The following is a 25,149-nucleotide window of genomic DNA, read 5'->3' on the forward strand; positions in this document are numbered from 1 at the left end:
TAGAGCTGCAGATCTATACACGCCCACCCGGCTACCTGTATCCGTTCCAGTCTATCTTATTTAGATACTACACACATGGGTTTCTTTACTGTTATCACTACGCTCCATCTTTCCCTGCTGGCGAAAAACAATTTGAGGATGGAGCCGAAGCCCATGCGCAATACGAACCAAAGGAGGAGTCACCAACCTCGTGACTTCCAAAGACTTTCCAAGAGGAAAAACAAACTGCAAACATCCGGGCCCAACACCAGATGGCAAGCTGTGCACAGTGTATAGATCTGCAGCTCTACATGCCAAGAACAGATGCATACTGGTAAGTAGCATATTCCTTTTACAAGGTCAACATCCGTCTGTTTATATCAGGATGTATAGATGTGCACAGCTCTGGTGTCTACCATCTCTTGGGCATCAAACTAGTGGATTTGGCACCTCTGGAAATGTGCTGCGTTTCCATGCAGTGGGACTCTGAGCTGGCAGAATGGCAGCACGTCCCTCAAGGGGCCTGTACTAGCACTTCGTGCAAATATGCTTATGTTGCTGATTTATAATGGAGACTGACACTTTTTAGGTCTCGGCCTGACGTAAGCAGCGCATGCGCTGTTCTTGTCTTACGAGGCTTCTTGGAATCGATAAGATTCCAGAAGCCTCATCCCAGCTCCGCCTTAAGTTTTGATTTGTGCGCATCGTTTTGCGTCACGAATTATGCCAAAGGCAGTGCAATGATTGCACCGATGGCATGTCACTCGCTGATTGTTGCCACCCTGTCTCCTTTTATCCAAGCCCAGCGGGATTGGATCTCTTACTGGCAGCAGGAGACAGTGTCTTCTAATTAACCGCTACGCACTTTTTTGTTATCATTCGCCCTTGGCAAAGGCAGCCGCGTGTTTATTTTTGCATCGCGCTTCCACTTAAAGTGAAAGCGCGATGCAATTATAAACAAGCGGCTGCCTTTGCCAAAGCAGAGAGCTTGTTTTTCTGTGTGTTGTGCGCTGAAATGGCTCGTTGTTTTGTTGGAGCAGTGTCGGCTATATTGTTCTACGACGAACAAACATCTGCGACCATATGTGCAGCTAATTAAAGTTGGTGCGTCGTTGTCTTTTCTAGCCGCTTGAGTTGCCGCAAATATAATGTTTGTTTTGATATTTGAATTCTCTTCAAAGCTTTTTCCCTGCCAACGTAATGGGGGCGTTATCCCTCTTCACGTCGGGGCTCAGTGTGTGTTTGAAACCAAATGTAGCGCTTGGCATACAACTTTTACAATTCTGACCCTTGCATTCTGTGAAGTGCTACAGCCTTATTTGTGGACACAATGATGCCCTTTCTCATCAAAAAGACGCAGTCACAATTTAATATCATTACACGTTTAAATGTCCAGGTGTAACTGCAGTTACATTTAGTAATCGCGCACTCTATTTCTCAACACGGGGAGAACTAGCACTAGTGAGAAAATAAGCCGTGTATGGTGCTTGTTTCACTGAATTGTCAGCATGCTCGGCGTTTGTTTTCAAGCGTCTGTTTTCGTATGTATCTGCCACTAAATGTCATTTAGCGGTGTTGGCTGCAAAGATGGCATTTACCTTAAATACATTTTCATTTGGCTCAATAAAACAGAAGACATTTGTTTAAGTTGATTGTTACAGTTAGTGTCAACTTAAAACCATGCGGTTCAGTATTGCCCGGTGAAAAGTAAATTAAAAAACACACGAGTTAATGTTGGTAATTTATTAGCGTCACTCGCTGGTTGGCCGAGGCGCAGGGCATGCACTGGCAGCGTGGACTTTGTTGACGTCTCCAGCTCCAAGACGGTAATCGCTGCGGGCTTGTGAGGGAAGCAGAGCGCCACAAGAGGAGTTCCCTCTTTTCATATACACATCACCACAAATACAGGATTTAGGAAAACATTTCTCACGATTGTGTTTATGGGTGAAGGTAGGTATGTTTCTTGTTTAACTTTATACGAACACAAATGATGCACATGGTTAGTTATTTTACCGAATCAATCTCACGTTTTTTCATACATATCAAGCATATGTGGTATAATGTTACTTGTAAGGAAACATTTGCTGTTTTTGGACGGAGAGAAGAGCGCACAATTTATTGTCCAACCTAAAGCCTATTCAGACTAAAATGCTGATCTCCTGTGAAATATGCATCCAATTTATGGCTCTTGACAAGATTTGCAGTCTTTTGTGCTCATGTCCGATCCCTCGTTAAGAAGATCGTATTTCTAAAACTGATCAACGAAACAACTATGGGGGCACCCTGTTGAGCTCCATAACAACCGATTTGATTTTTTGATAATTATTTTATGTGCAAAGTTATTGTGCAATTCACTATTTAATTTGAACACCCAGTCTAAGACAAAATCTGCTTTAAAACGATAGTTCATTTAGTTTGTAGTGTTACACAACATTATCCCACCACTTGTCAGCTGAGTGTGTCCATTGACTTTTTTTTTCAAAGTACCTACAGCTACACTTGACTGGTCATATACGCTTTTTTATGGTTGTTTTTGTTGACAGGAGTCTTTTCAGTGCCTACTAAACTTTTGGGATGTTTTTATTTATAGACATTGAGGTCTATGATTAATTACGGTGTATGAAACCAGTGTTTTTAAGTGCTGACATTCTTCCTGAAAAAAATGAAATGTTCAGTTACCTTTCTGGAAAGCACTGTACGTTTGAGCACACAATCCCTGTTGGTAGCAGTGGTTACAAACAGTTACACTTACTGTCTTAGAACTTATTTTCAGACCGTGAAAAGAGGCCTTGGAAATAATACTGCATCCTATTTGGGCAGGAATGACCCTCTCGGTGGACTTCCATTTCAAAACGCTTTTGCTCGGTATAAATTGTAGATGTGAGACCCTGTTCATGTTGTTCTGTTGTGGCCCCATACCATACTTGTAGTTCTGCTTCCCAGTGCCTTTTAAGGTGTGGTCACACTTGTTCTCACATGTCTCACGTTGGTGTGTATTCTAGCGGCGATTTTGATGTACAAAATTAATTTTTTCAAGTGAATCCATATAACAGATTCATTAGTCTGGCAGCGTAAAGGCAGCTACTTCAGTATTATCTTACCCCCTTTGTCTCCTTTTCTGAGTCTTTTTTTTGTGTCCTTGTGCATTTTTTCTGTACATGGCATTCAGCGCTGCTCTTGCTGGAAGCAAAGTTAGCTGATCAATAAGCTGGGGCTATGTCATCTTGTAAGACCTTCAGTGAAAGAGTTTGGAGCGAGACACTGATTACTGTAAAATCATTTCTTCAGGCGAGATCTTAATCTGAACATGGCAGTTCCTTATTCATTTGGACCTCTGGCTATGTACTTTTGTGGCAATTTCCACCATAGTGCATTGTAACTGAAATTTGTGTAGTGCCCATTCTGCCATTAGTGTGGCCTTGTAGCACTGTCTGTTGTCTGAGGCTTACATATCCACGTAGTTCGCAAATTACCATTGATGGTTAAGTCAGAGTTGATGATGACATTCAGATAGTGTTCTGGTTATTCATAGAGGTATTGATTAAGGATTTCGGATCAGAGGTGTTTGAAGGGCCTTAGTGGTTGGTTGCATGCATTGTAGGTCAATAACTTAACAGTTGCCCGGCAGCTGGATATAGGTGGAGCGTTATGTTGCTGATTTTATGACTTGATTTTGCAGGATTGGCCATATACAATACTAGAGTAAGCAATGTGTTATCAATACTCCAATGCTTTTTTAAAATTCAATAACAGATTTTCATTATCTGTGGTATTCGTTTAACCATCTCAAAAGGATTAAAGACGGAGTGACTCCACCAAGTTTCAAACCTTGACCACTCAGCTAGGCATACACCACTACAGCTGATTCATTAATGTATGCATTAGTCCACAGAAACACCTAAACTTCGTGTAACTTCGAATTTCAGTTCACTTCTTGTTCCTGTACAAAGCGAGATTTTTTGTAAATAGATGGCAGAAGAATGAAAAGACTAGAACATTAAGGTCAACATTCTGAAAATTGGAAGTGGATGTTTAGACCCCAAAAGATAGAGGGACAGCAGGAACACACACAAATATTTAGTCTTTTTGACCTGGACACAAAGCGTATTAGGTACAGGGTAAACAAGCTTTGAAAATTCAATAGGTCTCGCCTTTGATTAAGTTGAAGCCATTTGCTTTTCTAATGGTATTGTATAGCAAAGCAAATGGCTTAAACTTAATAAAAGGTGAGACCAATTGCATTTGTAATGCTTGTTTATGAAGCACTGCAGCATGGAGCACTTACCAGACTTTTCATGCCAGTAGATTTGGGTCTTTTAAATGCATTAAATGACCTATTTGCATCAATCTAGCAAGACTTTGCTAGACTTTGCATGGTCAAGTATTATTGCCTGACAGCGAATGACCAGGATTCTTATGAGTGGATCTCCCACCAGATCCTATGATTGTTTTAGTGTAAGGAAAAGATATGGCGAAAAGATATGGGGGAATGATAATTTCCCACCAGCAAAGAAACCCTTTAAATGTATAAAGCAGGAAAACCATCTGCTCTGCATCTGCAACTATAATCACAACTGTTTGTTTGACTGCATTGTTACACAGATGCATCCATTAAATATGGGATGCAGTCAGTTGATCTCAGCTACTCTCCCCAAGGGGATTTGACAATAATTCTTGGAATTGCCTTGAACCAAGATACCATCTTCTCGCCGGATGTAGCAGACCCGCCAGCCTCTGGATAATGCCATGGCCTATCCATGTCATGTTTGCCATGGCTACTTCTCACTAAGTTGAAGCGGTTATCCAGCAAACAAATTTTCTTTTTAAATTTGGCAATGAGGTGCACAGATCAAAAGCAATGGTAAGACTAAGTTTCACTCGCTTTCAATGCAGATTCTTTATTGATTACATCAGCTTGTTCACCAGCATTGCTACCAGCACTATTTGAAAAAACAGCCCCACCAGAGGTTGCATTGCCATCAACATCAGCGCTTGAGGGGAGAGATGAGGTAAACTCTTCTTAGCTGCAGATAACACCCCCACACCGAATTCATCTAAACAATCACTTTCCTATTTCACTTCAGCATTGCCGACTCAGTTGATGAGACATTGTTACATATCTGGTAGAGTGGCAAAACTTAAACAGAAATGCGTTTGATCTATTGCTAAGAGTGGCTCCTCTCAGGGGCTGAAATCATTGCCATCAAATGTAGACCCCACAAGGTGCAAATTAGATCACCTCAGAGAAGTGCTGCTGAAAATGCTCCTTTTAAAACAAAAGCAATCAAAGAGAGAGTGCTGCAAATGCACAAGAAAAGGCATTAACTCAAGGTACTTTGTGGCACGAACAATTGTCTTGAAGCAAGTATTCTGATCCAACAGGGTAAATACAGAGACTATCAGAATGTAGAAGCTACATCAAAATAGTCCACTAATCCAGCAAGAGGCACGGAAAGGTGCTATGGACTTGCAAGATGTGTATTTTTATGTTCCAGTCTTCCAGATACCCAGAAAAATGAGATAGAAGCCTTTCAATTACTTTGGGAACATGAACACACCAGGATGAAATTACACAGTGGTTATAGTTTTCAGAGAACATAATAGAGTATTTCCGGTGGGATCTGTTATAGGAAGGATTAAATACCTCCTTGATGAACTAGTAATATGTTGGTTAGGCAGGCTAATGTATGGGACTCCAAAAAACACATTTGTTTATTGCCGCTTTTAGCAAAGTCAAATATGTTCAGAAGTATGATGTTCTTATTTCCGTGTATCGAAAGCAATAAGAACCCCTTGAGATATAGTCTCCCAGAATTTTTAGAATTGAGAGTTGGCTACAGGAAGATAATAAGGGGTAATCTAACAAAGTAAAACATAGATGAAGGTTTTTATGTGGAAAGTTTAAAAAAACAATAAGCTTCAAAAGCAAGACTGTGCCCAGGTTTTTTGCTGTGGTGGTCAGTCTTGGCTACAAATCTTTCATCCAGGCCCCAAGTTGAGTGTAAAGTATTTGGAAGCAAATGTATGTACAGTTTATATTTGTAGATATAGAACATGCAACATGATGATACTTAAAGCTGAGAAAGTTATTTAACAAAAATGACTACATTTTTAAACCAGAGAAACCAGTATCCTAGATGAGACTCCTGTTGGCTACATCCTAATTCCCCAATCTCTCCAAATCCATCTTGAGTTTAGAACTCATATGATGTAGAGCTGAGGAATTTTTCAGGATGAGAAAGTAGAGCAGATACATCTGGACATCGGCTAAACCCAAGATATTGTCCACAAGGAGGGGGGTAACTCTTTGCTTTACAGTGAGCTGGCAGTCCCCCCCCCCCCCACCCCTCCCCCTTTATTATACATAACTATTACAATTCACAAAAGTAGGACAGAGCCAGTTAAAGATCATTTGTCTAAAAGTAGCTATCAAACAGATTTTTTTATAATGGCACTGATTGAATGATGTGTGAATCTGTGCAAATCGCATTATTTCCCTATGATTTCAATATTTTTTGTGGCATTCTGTTTAGTAGTAATACAAATGGATGCTTCAGAAGACTAGTAGAATTGGGATAGGTTGAGAGATGAGAACAATATATGTATCCCTTTTCAAGATGTGTGCTTCACAGACCAGGTGGATCTTAACTGTTTAAGGCACTATCTGAAGTCAATTTACGGGCACTGAGAAGGACTACTTAAGGGTAGAATCTTAAAATGTGTAACATACCAATGTGTCTTTGTGTAGGTATGCATGGAATCATGTGAAAGCAGACTGCTGTATCCTAACTTCTCGTTTCCATCTGTCCCCTTAAACTTTGGTTTCTGTTATCTATTCTCAACTAGACCGCTTCCCTCCTCCAGTGCAGCACTCCCTTTTTCTAGTGCATTCTGTCACATTCACTCAGCCATTTGCGATCTGTATTCTTCCATGTAAAGTGCTCTGTTTGAGGTCCTCTACAATAAAAACATTATCTTTGATAAAACCATGATCTTTGAAAAACTGTGACGGGGTTTACTTTGAGTAACTATAAGGTATTACAAAAAATGAAAAACATTTTTTGCAAATCCTAAGCCCAAATTGTTGAGCATTTCACCCACCCAAAATATATTCTTCATCTGTGGATGCTTTATCCATTCCTGTGAGAGGGTGTTTTTCTCCGCTTCTGATCATTGGTAAGAGAAACACGAGGAGCCATCTGGGTTCAAGGTTTTCGGCCTCTGTTCCACAGTACTTAATTCAGTGGCTCATAGTAATCAGCTAGCATGATATTCTTGAGCACTTTTTCGACTTTGCTGCTGCACAGAAAATTACATTTTTTTTCTAAAGTACTAGATTTGCATATAGTTGTGAACATGCTTGCGCCATACTTTTGTTTGATTTTATTTTTGTTTTCCAGGCAGTTGATATTCTGTGCTTTAGCCGTCTTGGCACAAGAACGACAGCCCTTAGAATGCCTGGATGCCTTTGGGTCAACTGGTAAGTGAAAACGTAGTTGATTCAGTTGTGCTGAAACAATGACATCTTCAAGTCTTCCCCTTGGGTGCAATATTTGCATTAACAGCTGACCAAAGCCCTATAATGCCCCTTCCTGTGGCTGCCCCAATATCACTCAGTGTATTTCCTCCATAAAAGCCATCCGTAGCCTCACTTTTTGCATCTCCTTCTCTACTATTTCCACCTATCACCTGCACCTACTCCATCCATTGCACTGTTCCTCTTTTTTAAATGAGTTTGCCCTCCTTCACTATTATTGTGTATGTTGGTTTGTTCCACAAAACCTTTAGCGTCCAATAGTGCAGTTATTTGACAAATTAGACATCCGCATCCCATCGCCCGTCAGGTATTTTTTTAATGACTGTATATATCTTAGAAAGAGGGTCTAGGTCTTAGGTGGTTGCTGTAGTAATTTATATTTTGGTTTATTGTATCTTGTAGAATCACATAATTAATTGAGCACTTAGTACATACATTCCCCTTTAAAATAACATCTGTAAATAATTGCAGGTAAAGTTTGAATGTTTTCCGGTCTGTGACTTGACAGATACGTTAACCTTCAAGAGTCATATATTATTTAACTAAACTGCTGTTTACATCCTATTTTTCATAACACTCCAATGCTAACCTTTTTTCACTCTCAAGATGATGAGATAGTTCAGTGAAATAATGCATTCACTGCAGATTCCTTTATGTAACATGAAGGCCTCGGTTTCAGATTCCACCAGTCTACACAATGTTTCATCGTTCTACAGTCAATAGGTGAGTGTCGTGGCATTAATCAGCTGGAATACCTGTATGACATCGCTTTGAGACTTAACAAGACTTCAAGTATTAAAGTTTAGAAGTCCGATCCAACCTTAAATATTGCATGAATCCGTTTCAGCTACTCTACTGTATCGTTTGTGGCCCCCAGATACGCTCCTTGAGTGGACTGTTGGAAAGTTAAGCTTGGAAATGCAAACGTTTGAAACCAGCTACTCCACGCAAAACAAAATAGTTGGCCCAGTGAAAAAACTGGATAAAGTAGTACCAATAAATGCCAATTTAACGTGTCTACTTTAAAATCAGTTAGAGAGAAGGGTGACTTGTTGAAAGTACTGTTATTACATACAAGATAGGAGAGGAGTGTGTCATCCAAATTAACAATACATCTGTTGGTTCCTTAGACCGTTGCAACAAATACAATTGGGAAAAGAATTGGCAAAACTTAGCAAAAACTATCTGGCCTTTCTTACAAAGTTAACAATACAAATATGTCCCTTTCCTCCAAGTTACAAAGCTCAAAAACCTAAGTCTTAAAAGGTACAAGTTATGAAATACCCTCTTTCCAAACATTCTTACAATTCTACTAAAAATGAGCATTTTACCTCTTTCACCATCCAGTCACCTGGAGGTGAAATCAACCCAACTTAATTTTGTATAGTGCTTAATTTGAGCCTGTGGTTTCCGGTGCTCGGCACCGGTACTTAATTGTCAACAGCTGGGCTTACTACAGTCTGCCACAAGGTGGCACTGGCTGGTTAATACAGAGAGGACGAGAGCAACAGTCAATTATTAATTCAATATGCATTAAAAATTACTACTACATGCTTCCCAAGCCATTCTTATAGCATTGGGGGCCTGGAATAGTATGAATTGTCCCACTTGTAGTAGGAGTGTGATGGTTTTGTTACTATCGGTAGCAGCATGGCAGGGGCAGTGTGTGGTGCAAGCTTCACTGGCCTCCCGACTTCAGCCCTGGCACTTATTTATTCATAGATTAAGCACTTTCTGAAGATAACCTGTTTGACCTTCAGAAGTGTCATTTTCAGGCTGGTTTGTTATTGGTACTTTTCCCATTGCTCGTACATTGATTCATTTACAGTCAGATGTCCAACGTTCACGGAGTGCTCCTGCATAACCATATATTATAACTCCTAGAGGACTGGTACAGACTGAGTCCCTTCATTGGTCCCACTTGACATTTTCTTACTTCATAATTTCTTCAAAGTATGAAGTTAAATTCTTCCACCAGGGTTGACTGAATACTTTAACGCACCTGTGTGTGGCTTGTGGGCTGGCAGTTTTGGGAACCTAGATCCCTCTTGGACCTCTGGCTGATTCCAAGGGACTTAATCAGAATTTGGCCATAATTCAGACAGTAACCCCTAGACAAAATTTCATCTGTGTAGTGTCCATTTTTTATTTTTGGACCCAATCTAGGAATTTCCAATGAAAATAGGCATAGTCTGCACAAAAGAGCCTAAGGTTTGGTGGTTCAATTTACTTGCAACTAGTAATTACACGGAGAGAAGTGTGCCTAATCGAGTGCAATTAGCTTTTCCCTCTACTTGGATGCAGTGTAATCAAGTGTAAATAAAATGTACATTTCCCTCCTAATGAGAACAAAAATCATGATTTTAGGAAAAACTGAGTAAGATTGTACATTAATTATTTGTGTAAGGCTGTCTAGCCAGAAGCAACCGCGAGACAACTAATACATTGTAATTTAAAAAAAAAAAGTATTCAGCTCCACATACAAAGCTGAATTAAGTAGGGTACCCCTTTCTGTCTTGCTACAAGGAAATCTGGAAGGAGACCTAAATGATGAGAAAACTAAGTCAAAGGCCAGACTATGCTGAAATAAATGGATGCCGCTGTAGATAAAAACAAGCTAGACAAACTGGTTAATGGTGGGTTGAAGCAGGCAGGGTAATGTTGGCTGCAGTGTCCATCTTAAAAATCAGATTTCTGACCCGTGAAGGGCTACATTTTACTTTCTTGCACAGAAGCTAATAGTGTGCAAGTTCAAAACCTTCTTAACAACAGTCACAGCAGTGCTGCATTATAGTTCTAAAATAAAAGAATTTGGAGGTGGATCTAATCTGGCATGTTTAGTGTATGTTGTACACTGCTACCTAAAATTAACACTTAGGAAGCCATAGAGCCACAGGAGGCTTGTGAACCAAACTGACTGTAGGAAGCTGGCTCTCTAAATAAGGGATCAAAACAAGGTACACTGTGTAGAGAATCCAGTCAGCCCTTATTGGTTTACGAAGAGAAAGATGCTAACACTAAATGCTCTCTTTTGTGGTAGTGTGGGCGAGCAGTTTAGGCTTATCGGAGGGTAATAATAACCATTTGTTGTACTCACAGAGGTAATAAATGAGACACACACTCAAAGAATAAATCCCAGACCTATTTAGAAAAAAAACGTAGTTTTATATAAATTTTGATACCAAGAACTCTGTTATCAGGTAAGTACTTTTTAAAATATTGAATTTCACAGGTAAGTAAAATAGTCATTTTAAATGCGTTTAACACGTTATACTTTCCTATGGGAGAAAAAGGCATATACTGTATACAGGTACTTGCAGTAGGTTTCCGGGGTCCCCTACAAGACTTAAGGTGATAGGGGGTAAGGTCCAAACTACTACCAGCAGGTAGAGTTTACCTTCCCTGGGCGTCCTGGTGCAGAGGAGCTAGTTTTGTTGATAGCCTTACATACTACAACGAAGGGGGTGGGAAGGGAACCTAAAACAGGCTACACAAGGGGACTTAGGGACAAGTCCGGGAGCTTCCAACTGGTGGCTCGGTTCACAATGATCCTGGGAGAAAGGTAGCACAGTCGATTCTCAGTTAACTCGGGCTGGGGCGCTCGAGTGTGGAGGAGTTTGGTCGACTGGGCTGGTGCGCCGCAGGGCCTTGCGGTTGTTGGTCTTGCCGGAGCAAAAACCAGGACAGCTAGGCCACTCTGGAAATGGGTCTCTGCAGTGCTGATGTCCCTCGACAGCTGCTCGGTCTCGGTGCTGTTGCAGTCCAGACTGGACTTAAATAGGCCTTGGTTACTACAGGGGGTCCAATACCCCAGGTAGTAGTGCTGTGCGGCTCCGGTTGGTCCTGGCGTCTTCTCACTTGGTGGGGAGACAGAACCGACCCTCTGTAGCCCATAGACCTCTTCCTGGGCTGCTGCTGCGTCGTTATGACCGTGGAGCAGCAGTATGGTAAACTTATATTAAAAACCAACGTGGATTTAATATGAAGGTTAGTTTGGCACATCACATTTTTAATTACACTATGTCATGGGTCCATACTTAGTTAGAAGTACCTCCCTGATCTCCAGGTGTTGGCCCGCTCTTCATCGAACCGGGTTTTTGAAGAGCGTGGAGAGACCTATGGTGACGCATGACACCAGGTGGTGTGTGAGGACATCCTGTCACATTTTTCTGTATGCCCAGAGATAGGCTGTTGTAAGGTGTAGCATTGGTTTAGATGGTTTCTCATGTGGCATAGCTGTGTTTAACAGTTGTGATTGGAGGCCAGCTCACCCGTGAGGCCCCTCAGCCTCTAGTTCCCTACTATGGATAGTGTCCATGGTAATCTGTGTAGTGATCTATGCTGTACCACCCAGTAGAGGTGGAGGTGCTGCCTACAGATGTCTGTAGAAGATTTGCTGGGATGCACCCAAAACAGGAGGTAGGTGCAGGCTATCTGTGTGGGTGAGATTTGGGACACATTTGGAAGGAATGTATTTAGATTAAATAGAAAGGGAGGTGGGAGGCACAACCCAACACCTCTGGAGGCGGTGTGGGGTTTTACCTAGAAGGGGTAAAGATACAACCCAGTGAAATTCACAAACCGCTCAGCTGCAGTTCTACTGTGTACTACGCAGAAGTAGTAGAGTTTTAAACCTCATGGGATTGTAGGAAAGTGCCTCTCTTTGTCATGGCCACCCCCACGTTTTGCCTGGTACTGATGCAGTTTTGACTGAAGGCACACTGGGCTCCTGCTAACCAAATCCCCAGTGCCAGTGCGCGTTCCTTAAAACAAGGTAAAATGTTCACTTATCCACCAAATGGCAAGAACTTTAGCACCCCGGTAAGTCCCTAGTAAATGGTACCCCTGGTACCTAAGGCATGAGTACTAAAGAGGGTCCCTAAGGGCTGCAGCATCTATTGTGACACCCCAAGGGACTCCCACACAAACGCATGCAGTCTGTCATTGCAGGATACAGGAAATGGTGCAGACGGTTTTTAAAGCATGGCACACACTCTGTGTGCCATGCCCACAGACACTGCTTGGAATATATGTAAACCACCCCTACAGAAGGCCGTAGAGCCCCAAGGCAAGTTGCATTATATTACATTTGAGGACATATCTGCTTGAGCAGATATGCCCCTGTGATGTCTGGTTCGATTCCTAGACATTGCAAGTGAACAGGTACGCCATCTTAAGTACATGTACTGGGGACTGGTCATTAAAATTTAGCCAGCTACATGATGGCTTCATTGAAACCTATTATGTTTGGTATCAAACACCTTGTCTTAATAAATCCATACTGATCTCCGTATTGGATTTATGATATGCACCCAGAGGGCTCCTTAGAAGTTCCCCCTGAAACCTACTAGTCCTCTAGTGTGCTGTTTGGTATCATCCAGCTTGCCACCACAGAAGAGTTTCTGACCACCTGTAGGTGGGAGCCCATTATGCTCTTGGAGGCCAAGCAACAAAGCCTGCTCTGGAGAAGGTGTTAACACGTCCTCCTGCAGGATGGCTAGTGATTTAGCATATCAAGGTCTGGAGCTTCAAACACCTGCCACCTCTGATATATGTGACCTTGGCTTCCCTCAGACATGAGAGATACCACCACCAGCCCTGAGTCCCATTTGGCACCAGGACAGGAGGAAAATTAGGTATGCAAGTAGACGTGTTGCACTGCCAGGCATTCACACCCCTAGGTTGGGATACCTGATGTGTTCCATGAAATAAGGGTTCCACCATCTTGTTTTTGGTGGAATTAGGAACTCTGGCACATGGTTCTGCCCACTCCCCACTGGAAGTTTTCCTATAGGGGATGTAGTGACCCCAGGGGTAATTAGCCCATTGGCTACTACCCTTCACTCCCCCTAACAGCCCTAAATTCAGTATTTAGCTGGCCCCCTGACACCAGGAACTCAGATTCAACTGACTAAGAAGAGCCAAAGAACGTGAGAACTGTGGACTAGTGGTGGACTTGGCATCAAACCCGGCCTGCCTGCTCCTTTCCCGACGATTGTAATGACCCAACTTGTCCTGCTGCTGTGCATCCTCCCAAAGCTTTGGAGGGCTGCCAGTACTTCGCCAACCAGCCAGCATCTCCCTTGAAGTGGAGGAATCGCATGCCTGCATGCACCAACCGCACAGTCTGGTTCACCGATCTGCTGACCACCGGTTCCACCAACGCAGCAGCAGTCAAGTAGAAGATCACCGAGTGTCCAGGAGGTCAGCCCTGTCAATCCATCCAGCCTTAGAGACGCTGATCCACCCCAGAGGTTCCCTGCACCAATATCCGGGGTACCAGAGCACGTTGCAAGCACCAAGGCTTGTTTGTGTTCACCCATGCCAAAACTTACCTGCATGTCGAGGGACTTTGAGAGAGGCCAGCTCCAAGCCAAAAGGCGTCTTGCTGTGTTACTTTTCACTCTGCCAGAGGTGCACTGAAAACTGTGAGATCCTCAAGCTCATCGGACAAAAACCTATGCACCTGAGACCTCAATCCTGAGTCCATTAAAACTGACTGTGTCCCTGAGATCCTGTAGAGTGGAGCCCTCCTTTGGGTTCTGCCAGTCTGGTCCCCAAGTCCCCCACTTGCAGCCTTTCTTTGCAGTTGCTGATCCCCAATGGCTTCAACTTGTAGGGTTTGAGGCTACCACTGTGAAACACACCTCTGCACTCGGAGTCCCCAGTGCAGGTAAGCTTGAACTGTTAGTGCTTTCTTGGAACTTGGCCCCTACTTACCTTAAGTCCAGAAGAGCAGCCCTGTAAGCCATTTGCAAGTAACCCTATGCTGTGTATGTTTCTCCCATAGGATAATATTACTGCGTTCGAGGCTCATGCCTCAAATCTGACAGCTTTATTTTTCTGTGTTTCTGAAAATCGCTAACATAAAATGTACTTACCTGATGCCGACGATCTTGATATCTAACATACATAGAAATCTGTGTTATTTTTACAAATTTGTGTCAGATTTACTTATTGAGTGTGTGTATCATTCATTGACTCAGTGTGTGGAACAAATGCCTAACACTCCCCTCTAATTAGTCTAAGGCTGCTCGACCACACTACCACAAATAGAGCATCTGGAGTTTAAAGCAAGCACCTGTACACTTGTAAGGGAAACCTGGAGACTCTACACAGTGCACTTCTTTTTGGTACACTATATATAGAGTCCCTTCCAACAGGGATCCACCCAGAAGCAGTGGAAACTCAAACCACCAAGACCTCAATATGAGGTCCATGGTGTCCAGCGAGAGGTGGTGAAGGTGCAGCCTAGTAAAATTCAGACAACTCAGTTGAGGGTCTGTTTTGTGCCACCCGTTGTGGTTGAGATGAACACATATGTAAAAGATATATTGCAACCACGCACAAGCCGAGGAGATTCGCAAACACCTCAGTAGAGAGTCTATGGGGTACCACTCAGAATCTGTGCCGGGGCTAACCAAGGTTTACCATATATGCCTCAGTAAATAGAGCATGGACTTCACCTAGAAGCAGTAAAGGTGCAACCCACTGGTGTAGGTGAGACCCAGGAAATCTAATGGAGGAGTGTATCTGAATTAATGAGAAAAGAAGGGGCAGGTAAGATAGGATAAAGGGCAAAGAAGGCATGATTTCTTTACCTGCTATGTAAACAGGAAGACATTTCTGGATAAAGCTTCATGAATACATCTTTGCCTTGTTCACACTTTATACATGGATGCTCTGCGAAGCGAGTTTAAGGAGAGGAAGTAGCTGTCACTCTACACCAAGCTTTGAGAGGGGTGCAAGTGAGAGTCCAGGTTATGTGACTTAGGGGTCACTGTGACTCTGTGGGAGGCAGGATGGCAAGGAGCTATGGGACTGGTATGCATGTAGCTCTAAAAGTAACCTGTCAACAATTACCACTAGTAATAAACACCAATGACCGTGCAGTGACAGTTCAAAAATGCACAGAGACCTTCATATACACTTGTATAATTCAACAGTAATCTATTCGACAGTGGGTCATTATTATGATCCTTCTGTGCTCAGTAATTTCAATCAACAATAGATTTTCAAGGAAGTGCCACTCTGCAATAATTGCTAGCCATTTTGGTGCCAAATTGTGATCTTGCTGCCTAAATGGAACTGAGCCTTCGGGACCAGGTGTTGGTTTCATCTTCTAGTGTCTCTCATTCATACTCACCACAGATATGGTAATGTACACCTTAGTTGCAGCATTGCAGTCCGTTTTGGTGCTCTGATGTGCAGAAACTACACTGTAGCAATATCTTCTTGGCCCAGACAGATCTTGATTTTGCAATCCTGTCCTCCAAACATTCATACAGAAGCAAACTGTTCATAATTTTGTTGGGCACAACATGCACCTGCTGGTCTTCGCTTCTAAACTTTGAGAGAGGACATTTTTGGGACAAATATGGCAGTTATGCATCATACGAGGCATGTTACAACTGCAGATGCTGGACACTAAAAGCCAACTGCATATCAGTTACTACTCCAGGGGTGTGGAAATAACCAAGATGATGCTTGAGTCAGCCTTCAAGCATGGTTCATGGGGACAGGAGGCACCTAGGTGACTTTGAGGCAGACACGCTAGGACCTGCCATGTTACTCATCACAACAGTTGTTGCTGCCAAGGGCACAAACAGATGCATCCTACTTGCTGATAGAAGCAAGGTAACCTCATCAAAATTTATTTCTTATCAGTTTTTGTTCTGCTAGCGCACTCTTTACTTTTTTTCTTAAAATGCAGCCGGCTTTCGTAAGATGGATTTCAGGGTATCTGGCACAAGAAATAAGAACATCTATCCAACTGGTTCCTTAATAATTTGTCTTGGTTTAGAATTGGATATGGTTTTGAATTGACATCTGCACTGCAAGATGGGTGTCTTGCTTGTTAAGGGCAGATGGCGTTGTTATGCCTTTTTCTGTAAATACAAACTGAAGAAAAAATGATTAGCTTCACCTTAGGCCACTCACTGTGTCGTTTTTTGGAGTTTTGTTAGTGTTATGCAAAATGTTTTTTGAGTGGATTATCCCTAAAGTCTAGTACTCTCCGGAAGGGATATAGGCTTAGAACTTGTTATTGTTTTGCTATTTTAATGTAGGTGACTTGGCATTTGAATACTACTCATTATGAATGGTTGCTCTAGTACCAGGTACTTGTTGAGATTCTTGCAACTTTCTCTAAAAGGTACTTTTAAAACATTTTTTACATAGCTTTTCGTTCAGTTATCAATAAAGTTCACTGTTCTACAGATTACTAATATTGAATGTTCTCCACTTTAGGGATAATGGGACTCCAGTGGGCCAAAAACCTTGGGAGTTCTGTGACAGTCACAATCAATGACGTTAATTTAAAGTCAGTGGAGATGATCCGGGAAAACTGTCATCTAAACCATATGAAGGTGTTAAATAGCAAGGACTTTGAGGAAGAAGATTCTGATTGCATTGCAGACGACACTGAGGAATCTGTGGGTTCAGTGGAGATCACCATGATGGACGCCAATGTGTTAATGCATCTTAGAGCTTTTGATTTCATGTGAGTATACCTATTTATAGCTCCCAAATCTGACAGCCGAAACTTTCTTCTGCACCCCTCCTCCCCCCACCTTTTATGCAAGTTTGTGCTCCAAAGAGTGTGCAACTTCGGTGCGGAGACTGTGTGCTTCTGCCCACCATTTTCCTGTTGAAGCATTATTTTATTATGTACACTGTTTGATTTTTATGCTAGCCACGCTGCTCACATACTGCTTCGCAGTGTCACAATGTCAGAGAGCACTGAATGAAGAGAGGTTTACGCAAAGGTATTGTCTGTGCATATCACAAAATGTTCTGCCACTGACTACTCATTGAATGTCAACGGGCCCAGTATTTACATTTTTGCAGCGTGAATCTTTCTGGATTCACTATGCTGTGCATTATTCCGCGATCTTGTGGTTGGGTCCGGATTCGTAGTTCTTTTTTTTTTTTTTTTTTTTTTTTTTTTTTTTTCTTTTTGTAGCCCAGGTGGGCGGCGACGACCCACCATTTGGTGCACCTCTCGTGATGTCGTCGTGCTTCCTGCGGAAGTCCCACCTTTGGGGCGCCATCTTCAGATTCTTTTTTCCGCCGTTGGGTCTGGATCGTCATCGGGAAGCTCCAGAATTACAATCGAAGGAAGAAGAAAGAAAAGCGAGTTTCGTCGATAAATACTACAAAGATATCACAGGAAAGGAAGAGATTTCATCAGGAGCGCGAAGAAAGGAAGTTTTGCGCCTTTTTCTTCGACCTTGGAGAATGCGCACTCAGAGGCCCTGAGCGCAATGGACAAGACGCCATTCAAGTTCTGCCCTAACTGCCAGCACAAGTTCGCGCAGAAGGACCAGCATCCGGTCTGCAACCTCTGCCTACCGGTCGAACACCAGAGTAAGGACTGCAACGCCTGTTCAGCCTTCGCGCCGAAGACGCTCCGGGTGAGAGATCGGCAGAGAAGAGCCAACGCCAGCATGGATGGCAAGGGTAAGGCCCCGTCGCTCTATGATCTGGGCCTCTCCACGGACGATGAGGACAACGTCGCCGAGGCAGCCGAAAACTTCACGGTCGTAGAGACCGACAAGAAAAAAGAAGACGAGGTAAGAGAATCGTCGAGCTCAAAACAGAAAATACCTCAAACACGAGGGTGACTCGAGAAAATCAGAGTCAAAGTCCACGAAGGGAGCCCCGGCGCCGAAAACTTCGACGACCAAAGGGGGAACCATGGACAAGAGGCCGAGCGGATCCTTCGAAAAGGACTCCCTGGTGCCGAAAGACGCCGAAAGGCAAGGGTCGTCGAAGACAACCCAGGAAACGGGACGATCGACGCAAGTTCCGTCGAAAAGACCCGCGGTCGACGCCGAAAGCATCTCCGAGATGGAGAAAAAGAAGAGGCGGCTCGAGGCCGAAATGGAGAACATCCTTCAAAGGAAGAAGGAGTTCGACGCCAAGATGAAGGAACGGCTCCACTGACGGACGTCGTCGAGGACGAATTCGACACCGAGGGGCTGACGAGAGATCTCGAAGAGGAAGACGAGACCTATTATGAAGGCGAAGCCGAGGAAGAAGACCAGCAGTCGTTCTACAGCTCGGCGCCATCTACCAGCCACGACATCGAATGGCAGGATCTCGACACCGAAAACCCAGAGGAGCCCGTGGACACGTACCCTTCGAGGCCTTCGCCACCCGACGACATCGGGGTGTACAATATGGTGGTCAGGAGCGCAGCGACAGCCTTCGGCGTCAAACTCGACGAAGAGAGGCCGAAAGCCGATTTCCTCCTCGAGACCCTGCTCCCCATCCAGACGAGGAGCCAATTCCTCCCCATGCTACAAAGTGTGATGAATCAGGGGAGAGAAGCCTTCAAGGAACCAGCGACCTGCCGTTCGATCACGCCCAGGACTGAGAAGAAGAATAAGCACTCTTCCCTGGACCCCCCTTACATCAAGGGTAGCGTCACCGCCGACTCCATCATAGCTTCCACGGCAAGGAGAAGGGCCAACGTACCAGCAACATCGGGCCCACCACCTGATAAAGAAAGCAGGAGGATAGACCTCACAGGAAGAAAAGTCGAGAGGAACGCCGCAATGCACTGGCGCATGGCGAATTCAAATGCACTTCTCAATAGGCACCAGTACCAACACTGGGACGAGATGGGGGAGCTAGTAAAGCACCTCCCCGAAGAGTACCGCCAGAGAGCCTCGCACCTGGTGGACGAAGGTAAAAACATCGCCAACTCTTGTAGAAAGACGGCGTTGGACGGAGCAGAGACTTCGGCAAGACTAATGGCCATAGGGGTCACCGAGAGGAGACATGCATGGCTAAGAATCTCGGGATTCAAACCGGAGGTGCAGAACAACATCCTTAGCACCCCCTTCAACGGAGAGACACTGTTCGGAGCAACAGTAGACGAGAAACTCACCCAGCTGAAAAAAGAAAACGAAACGGCGAGGTCCATGGGGGCCCTACAGCTGAGGGGAATGAGGCGAGGCAATCCCTCGAGGAGACCCTACGGTCGGGGAGGAAGCCAGCAGGGGGCGTCGCACCAGACGTTCCAGCAGGGTCAGCAGGGTGATAGTCACGGACAACAAGGCCAACAGAAGCAAAACTGGCAGTACCAACCTCGGGGCCAGTCCTTTCGCGGGAGAGGGAACGGACGTGGCCAGAGGAGGAGAGGGGGTGACCAGCCCTCATCAAAGTGACTCAGCACGCAAGAGGACGCCTACCCTCGACATGCCCCCAAGGGTGAGGCGCAGTACAGTAACATCAGGGGGAGAGAAGAATCAAAGGCCTACGAGCATACAACACCAGTAGGCGGAAGACTGAGGTTCTACCTTCAGGAGTGGCGGCGTATAACCACAGACAAGTGGATACTGAACGTCATGCAGTACGGGTACTGCGTAGATTTGGAGAGAAGACCCCCAAACAGAAGACCAAGGGGAAGGCAGAGATTGGATCAAGAACTGGCCCTTCTCAGAGAGGAAACACGGAAACTTCTAGAAAAAAGAGCCATAGAGGCAGTGCCGTTCAGAGAACGCAACAAGGGGGTGTACTCAAACTACTTCGTGGTCCCGAAAGTAGACGGAAACCTCAGGCCCATCCTGGACCTGCGTTACCTAAACAAGTTCATCAGAACGCAGAAGTTCAAAATGACTTCGCTGCAGGAGGTACTGCCCCAAATAAGAGACGGGGACTTCATGGTCACCGTGGACCTCAAGGATGCCTACCTGCACATCCCAATAAACAGAAGACACAAGGGCCTTCTAAGGTTCAACATCGACCAGGAACACTACCAGTTCACAACCCTGGCCTTCGGATTAAAATCGGCGCCAAGGGTGTTTACAAAATGCCTGTCGGCGGTCGCGGCCCACCTACGAAGGCAGGGGATCCATGTCTACCCCTACTTAGACGACTGGCTGGTCAAGGCAGACTCACGCGAGAAGTGCGAGAGGCACGCAAAACGCGTAACAGACACTCTGACGAACCTGGGGTTCTCGATTCACTGGGGGAAGTCATCGCTGGAACCGGAACAGGTGAAGATTTTCCTGGGAGCAAAAATCAACTCCCTGAACAGCACAGTGGTGCCCAGCGACAGGAGGACAGATGCCCTACTGAAGGAGACGCGGCTCTTCCGGAAGGGGCGAGCTCTGACAGTGAGGTCAGTGAGCAAGATGATGGGGATGATGGCGTCGTGTATCCAGCTGGTGCCGAATGTACGCCTGCACATGAGACCATTCCAAGAATGGCTACAACAGCAATGGTCACAAGCAAACGGAAGTTGGGAGGATCTAGTGGTTGTTACGCACGCAGTGCAGGAGGAGATGACTTGGTGGAACAGAGACAACATGACAGCAGGGAGAAGCCTGACGCCACCAAACCCAACAATGACCATTACCACGGACGCATCGCAAAAGGGATGGGGAGTGCACATGGACAACCTCAGAGTGAGGGGCCTGTGGGCTCCAGCAGATGCGGTTCGCCATATCAATTACCTCGAGTTGAAAACTATCCTGCTAGCCCTGAAGGCATTCCAGAGGCACCTGTACAACCAGAGGGTGTTGGTTCAAACAGACAACACCACGGCAATGTTCTACATCAACAAGCAGGGGGGGACACAGTCGTTCCCTCTTTCCTCTCTGGCACAGGAGATTTGGAGATGGGCCATACCTCTCAGGATAGATCTACTGGCAATTCACCTACCGGGGAAGGACAATGTGGAGGCAGACTGGCTAAGCAGGCAGACCTCGGCATCGCACGAGTGGGAGCTCAATGGCCAGGAAACGGAGAAGCTTTTCCGGAGATGGGGAACTCCCACAATAGACCTATTTGCAACACGACAAAATGCAAAATGCCAAAGCTTCGCGTCCAGGTAACCAGATCAGCAATCCCAGGGAAATGCCCTATGGATAAGCTGGTCGAGGACATTTGCCTACGCCTTTCCACCGATACCCCTGTTGCACAGAGTGCTCGACAAGTGCAGAACCAGCAACATGACTCTGATCCTAGTGGCTCCGCAGTGGGCAAGGCAGACATGGTTCTCACAAATCCAAGAAATAGCACAAGGCAATCCATACAGGTTCGAGAGGAGAAGGGACCTGCTCTCCATGCAAAACGGAGAGGTCCTGCATCCAGAGCCATTGCCTCCTAGCACTATGCGGGTGCTACGGGAGGCAAGGAAACCAACTACATGAAAATGCTACAGCGCAAAATGGCAGAGATTTACTGTGTGGTGCAGGAAGAAGGGCCTGCAAAACAGAATGACAAGAGACTCCACAGTACTGAGGTACCTCACACACCTTCTAAAGAGTAATCTCTGCTCGAGCTCCCTAAGGGTACACCTAGCGGCGATCGTTGCCTACACCAGAGGTGAGAAAGGTGGAAGTTTCTTCACTTCGCAGGTGGTGAAGAGATTCATGGAAGGAGCCAAAAGAATGGCCCCTCCGAAAAGGTTGCCGCCGCCGCCTGCATGGAATCTGAACGTGGTTCTGACGGAGCTCATGAAGGCGCCGTTTGAACCCATTCACAAGGCCACTCTGCAAATGTTGACGATGAAAACGGCCTTTCTAGTGGCCATAACCTCACTACGCAGGGTGAGCGAGCTTCAAGCGCTAACGCTACAGGAACCCTACATTCAGATTCACAAGGACCGGGTAGTCCTGAGGACAGACCCACACTTCATGCCCAAGGTGGTGTCAAGCGTTCCACATGAATCAGAGTATTCAGATACCAAGTTTCTTCCAAAACCCGACTTCAAACGCAGAAAAGGCGCTGCACACCCTCGACGCTAGGAGAGCGGTGATTCACTACATTGAGAGAACCAAGGAACTCAGGAAATCAAAGCAGCTGTTTGTGTCCTTTGCTACTAGCTTCATGGGTAGACCAGTGACTAAGGGCACCATCGCAAGATGGATTGCCCTCACTATTCAATTCTGCCACAAACAGGCTGGACAGGAGCTAGCGGAGGGGCCTCAGGCTCACTCCACAAGGAAGAAGGGGGCCACCGTTGCCTTCCTGGCGAACACGCCCATCCAGGACATATGTCTGGCGGCAACTTGGGCATCTGTACACACGTTCACGAAACACTACTGCGTGGACATTCAGATGAACAAGGAAGCACAGGTTGGACAGAAGGTGCTTCAACACATTTTCAACGACCAACGCTCATCTACCACCCAGCCGCCACAAATTTAGGAAAACCGCTACAAAGTCTATGCACAGCATAGTGAATCCAGAAAGATTCACGCTGCTAAACGAATAGTTTCTTACCTGTCGGTGTAGTTTTGCAGCTTGAAGATCTTTCTAGATTCACTAGCGAACCCGCCCGCCTCCGCCAGGAAGATGAGGCTGGAGGAAGAGGGGGTAAAATGGAAAAGATCAGAAGGAATGAAAACGTACAGAAATATGGACATGAAGGAAAAATCAATCGCCTAGGGTTTAAAAAAAAAAAAGAAAGGGAAAAAAGAACCCGAAGATGGCGCCCCAAAGGTGGGACTTCCGCAGGAAGCACGACGACGTCACGAGAGGTGCACCAAATGGTGGGTCGTCGCCGCCCGCCTGGGCTACAAAAAAAAAACAAAAAACAAAGAAAAGACTAAGAATCCGGAGCCAATCACAAGATCGCGAAATAATGCACAGCATAGTGAATCCAGAAAGATCTTCAAGCTGCAAAACTACACCGACAGGTAAGAAACTATTTGTTATCTAACTCTTGTGTTTAACTTAGTAGCTAAAAATTATTCCAAAGATTTTTGATGGCTGTTCTGTGAGGTCCAGCTTTGTAGAGCCTCTCACTTTTGCACTGTTTTCATCATCTGTCACATTGATGATCTAAAGTGATTTGAAAAAAAAGCCTCGTAAGATTCTATGCTTTTACATATTAAGACATCTCTGACCTGCAACCATCCCTGACCATGTCCTAATAGTAGATAAATCTTACCCAGTGAAAAAAATAACACACCTAAATGACACGTTAGTATTTTTTATTTTTTATTAAATTGCCTAACATTCAGAAGCAAATTGCTCCTTGTGATTCACTGAGCTGTGGAACTCTGTTTAATAGCAATAATTTGATGTATAAGGGTTTCCTTTAAAAGTTTTTCATTTTCACGTATTGGCTGTGAGGAATCCTGGTCCATTCCTCCTCAGAAAGCTGCATAAGCTCAGTGATGTTTGAGGGCATTTATTTATGCACAGCTCTCTTTTGTTCTCAATGCAGAATTTCGGTGGAGTTGAGGTGTGTACTTTAACTAATTTGGCCATTACAAATTCCAGATTTTTTTTTTCCAGCCATTCACGTTAATGTTTACTGATGTGTTTTAGACCATTGTCGTGCTGCATGATCTACCTTTTTCTAAGCTGCTTACACCAGCAACAGTTATTACCGTTGTGTCTTACGTTATGAGAACCTGTACCTGCTTGCTGTTTATTGGCCTGAACTTTTCCACATGAGCCTTAAGAATGGTAATTGGGGTGCAAAATGTGTTGGCTGTAGTGATGTATGGTTTTTCATCTAATTAACAGAAAATACACTAACTGTTAAATGTTAAATCAATAAAAACTTGCGGACTATTACATTCCAGTATCCATTTATAAGAGTGTTCCGTAATAATTTATTTTCAACAATCCCCTTTTTGGGGAAGGATGTAAATTCTATTTCAATACTAGGGATTCTATACCTGACTTAGTTGTTGAATCAGTAGTGCCTGTCATTAACAGGAAAAAGATGTGCATCCTCGTTCTGAGACCTTCAGCCACTTGTTTAAGTGGTTGGAATCTCCAGACCTACTTATTTGTGAGCATCTATTCTTGGTGAAGGCGGGCACCTTGGACTCCTTCTTTTGTACTGAGCATATTGGAAACGCTCCATCATAGAAATCACCATCTCTTTAGTTAAGAAGCCTGCTTTGAATGGTTCCTCTTATTTAATTAATAAGCATTGGCAGTGCCAACAGTTCTTTCATAGGGGATTTCCATGTATAGTCATAAGCGTTGACTAGTCACGCCCGCCTGCGGGGAACCCCGGAGCACTTTTTCCAATATATCTTTTTAAGTTCGCCTTTCTTCAGGAAGGCCATGAAAAATCACTTTAAGTCATAATGCAGCCTGAAAGACACGGCTACATTGTTCAGAATTCTTCATCCTGAAGGGGCAAAAGGAGAGATTCCAAAGAAATATGAAGTTAGTGCATAAATAAATTTGTAAGGGCACAGAAAAAGAACCTTTACAAACCCTTTTGCTTAGAGAGAAAAAGAGATGAAGTGCAGGGCAATGTAGCCCATAGGCTGCCATTAGAAGTAAAGAAAAAGGAGGCTGTCTCTTTAAGAACAGTGAGACCTCCAATATCCCGTCATGCTCAGCCAGAGGCAGTTACCTCAGTTCATTTTTCTGGATCCTGCTGAGCATGATGGGATATTGGAGCATTGAGCCCGACGTTTTTAGTTTTTTTTCTTCAAAATAGAAATTTAAAGTTCGGTGTTTTTTGCTTCACTCAACTTCTTTTGTCTTTTTCTATTGAGTGCAGAGGTTTTCTGACAGAAAAAAAGGTATTTTTTCTGTTTAACATGCCTTCTCTTATCGACTGATGTCCTCGCTGTGGCAGGAAAAAGGCCAAAACAGACCCCCCACGACTTCTTTATCATCTTTCTACCATCATCTCACCT

The 25,149-nt window shown here is 44.4% G+C and overlaps 1 protein-coding gene across 2 annotated transcripts in view; it reads left to right on the top strand.

The window, feature by feature from the left end:
- Positions 1 to 25,149, top strand: part of TRMT1L (tRNA methyltransferase 1L) — a 410,259-nt gene that overhangs the window by 170,612 nt on the left and 214,498 nt on the right. For both annotated transcript variants that reach the window (XM_085601513.1, XM_085601514.1), the window contains exons 9-10: positions 7,380 to 7,459; positions 16,766 to 17,018. In XM_085601513.1, the coding sequence (XP_085457639.1) occupies positions 7,380 to 7,459; positions 16,766 to 17,018 (333 nt within the window). The remainder of the gene's footprint in view (positions 1 to 7,379; positions 7,460 to 16,765; positions 17,019 to 25,149) is intronic.

The sequence above is a fragment of the Triturus cristatus genome, chromosome 4_2 (assembly GCF_964204655.1).
Source record: "Triturus cristatus chromosome 4_2, aTriCri1.1, whole genome shotgun sequence".
In the NCBI taxonomy this organism is placed as follows: Eukaryota; Metazoa; Chordata; class Amphibia; order Caudata; family Salamandridae; genus Triturus; species Triturus cristatus.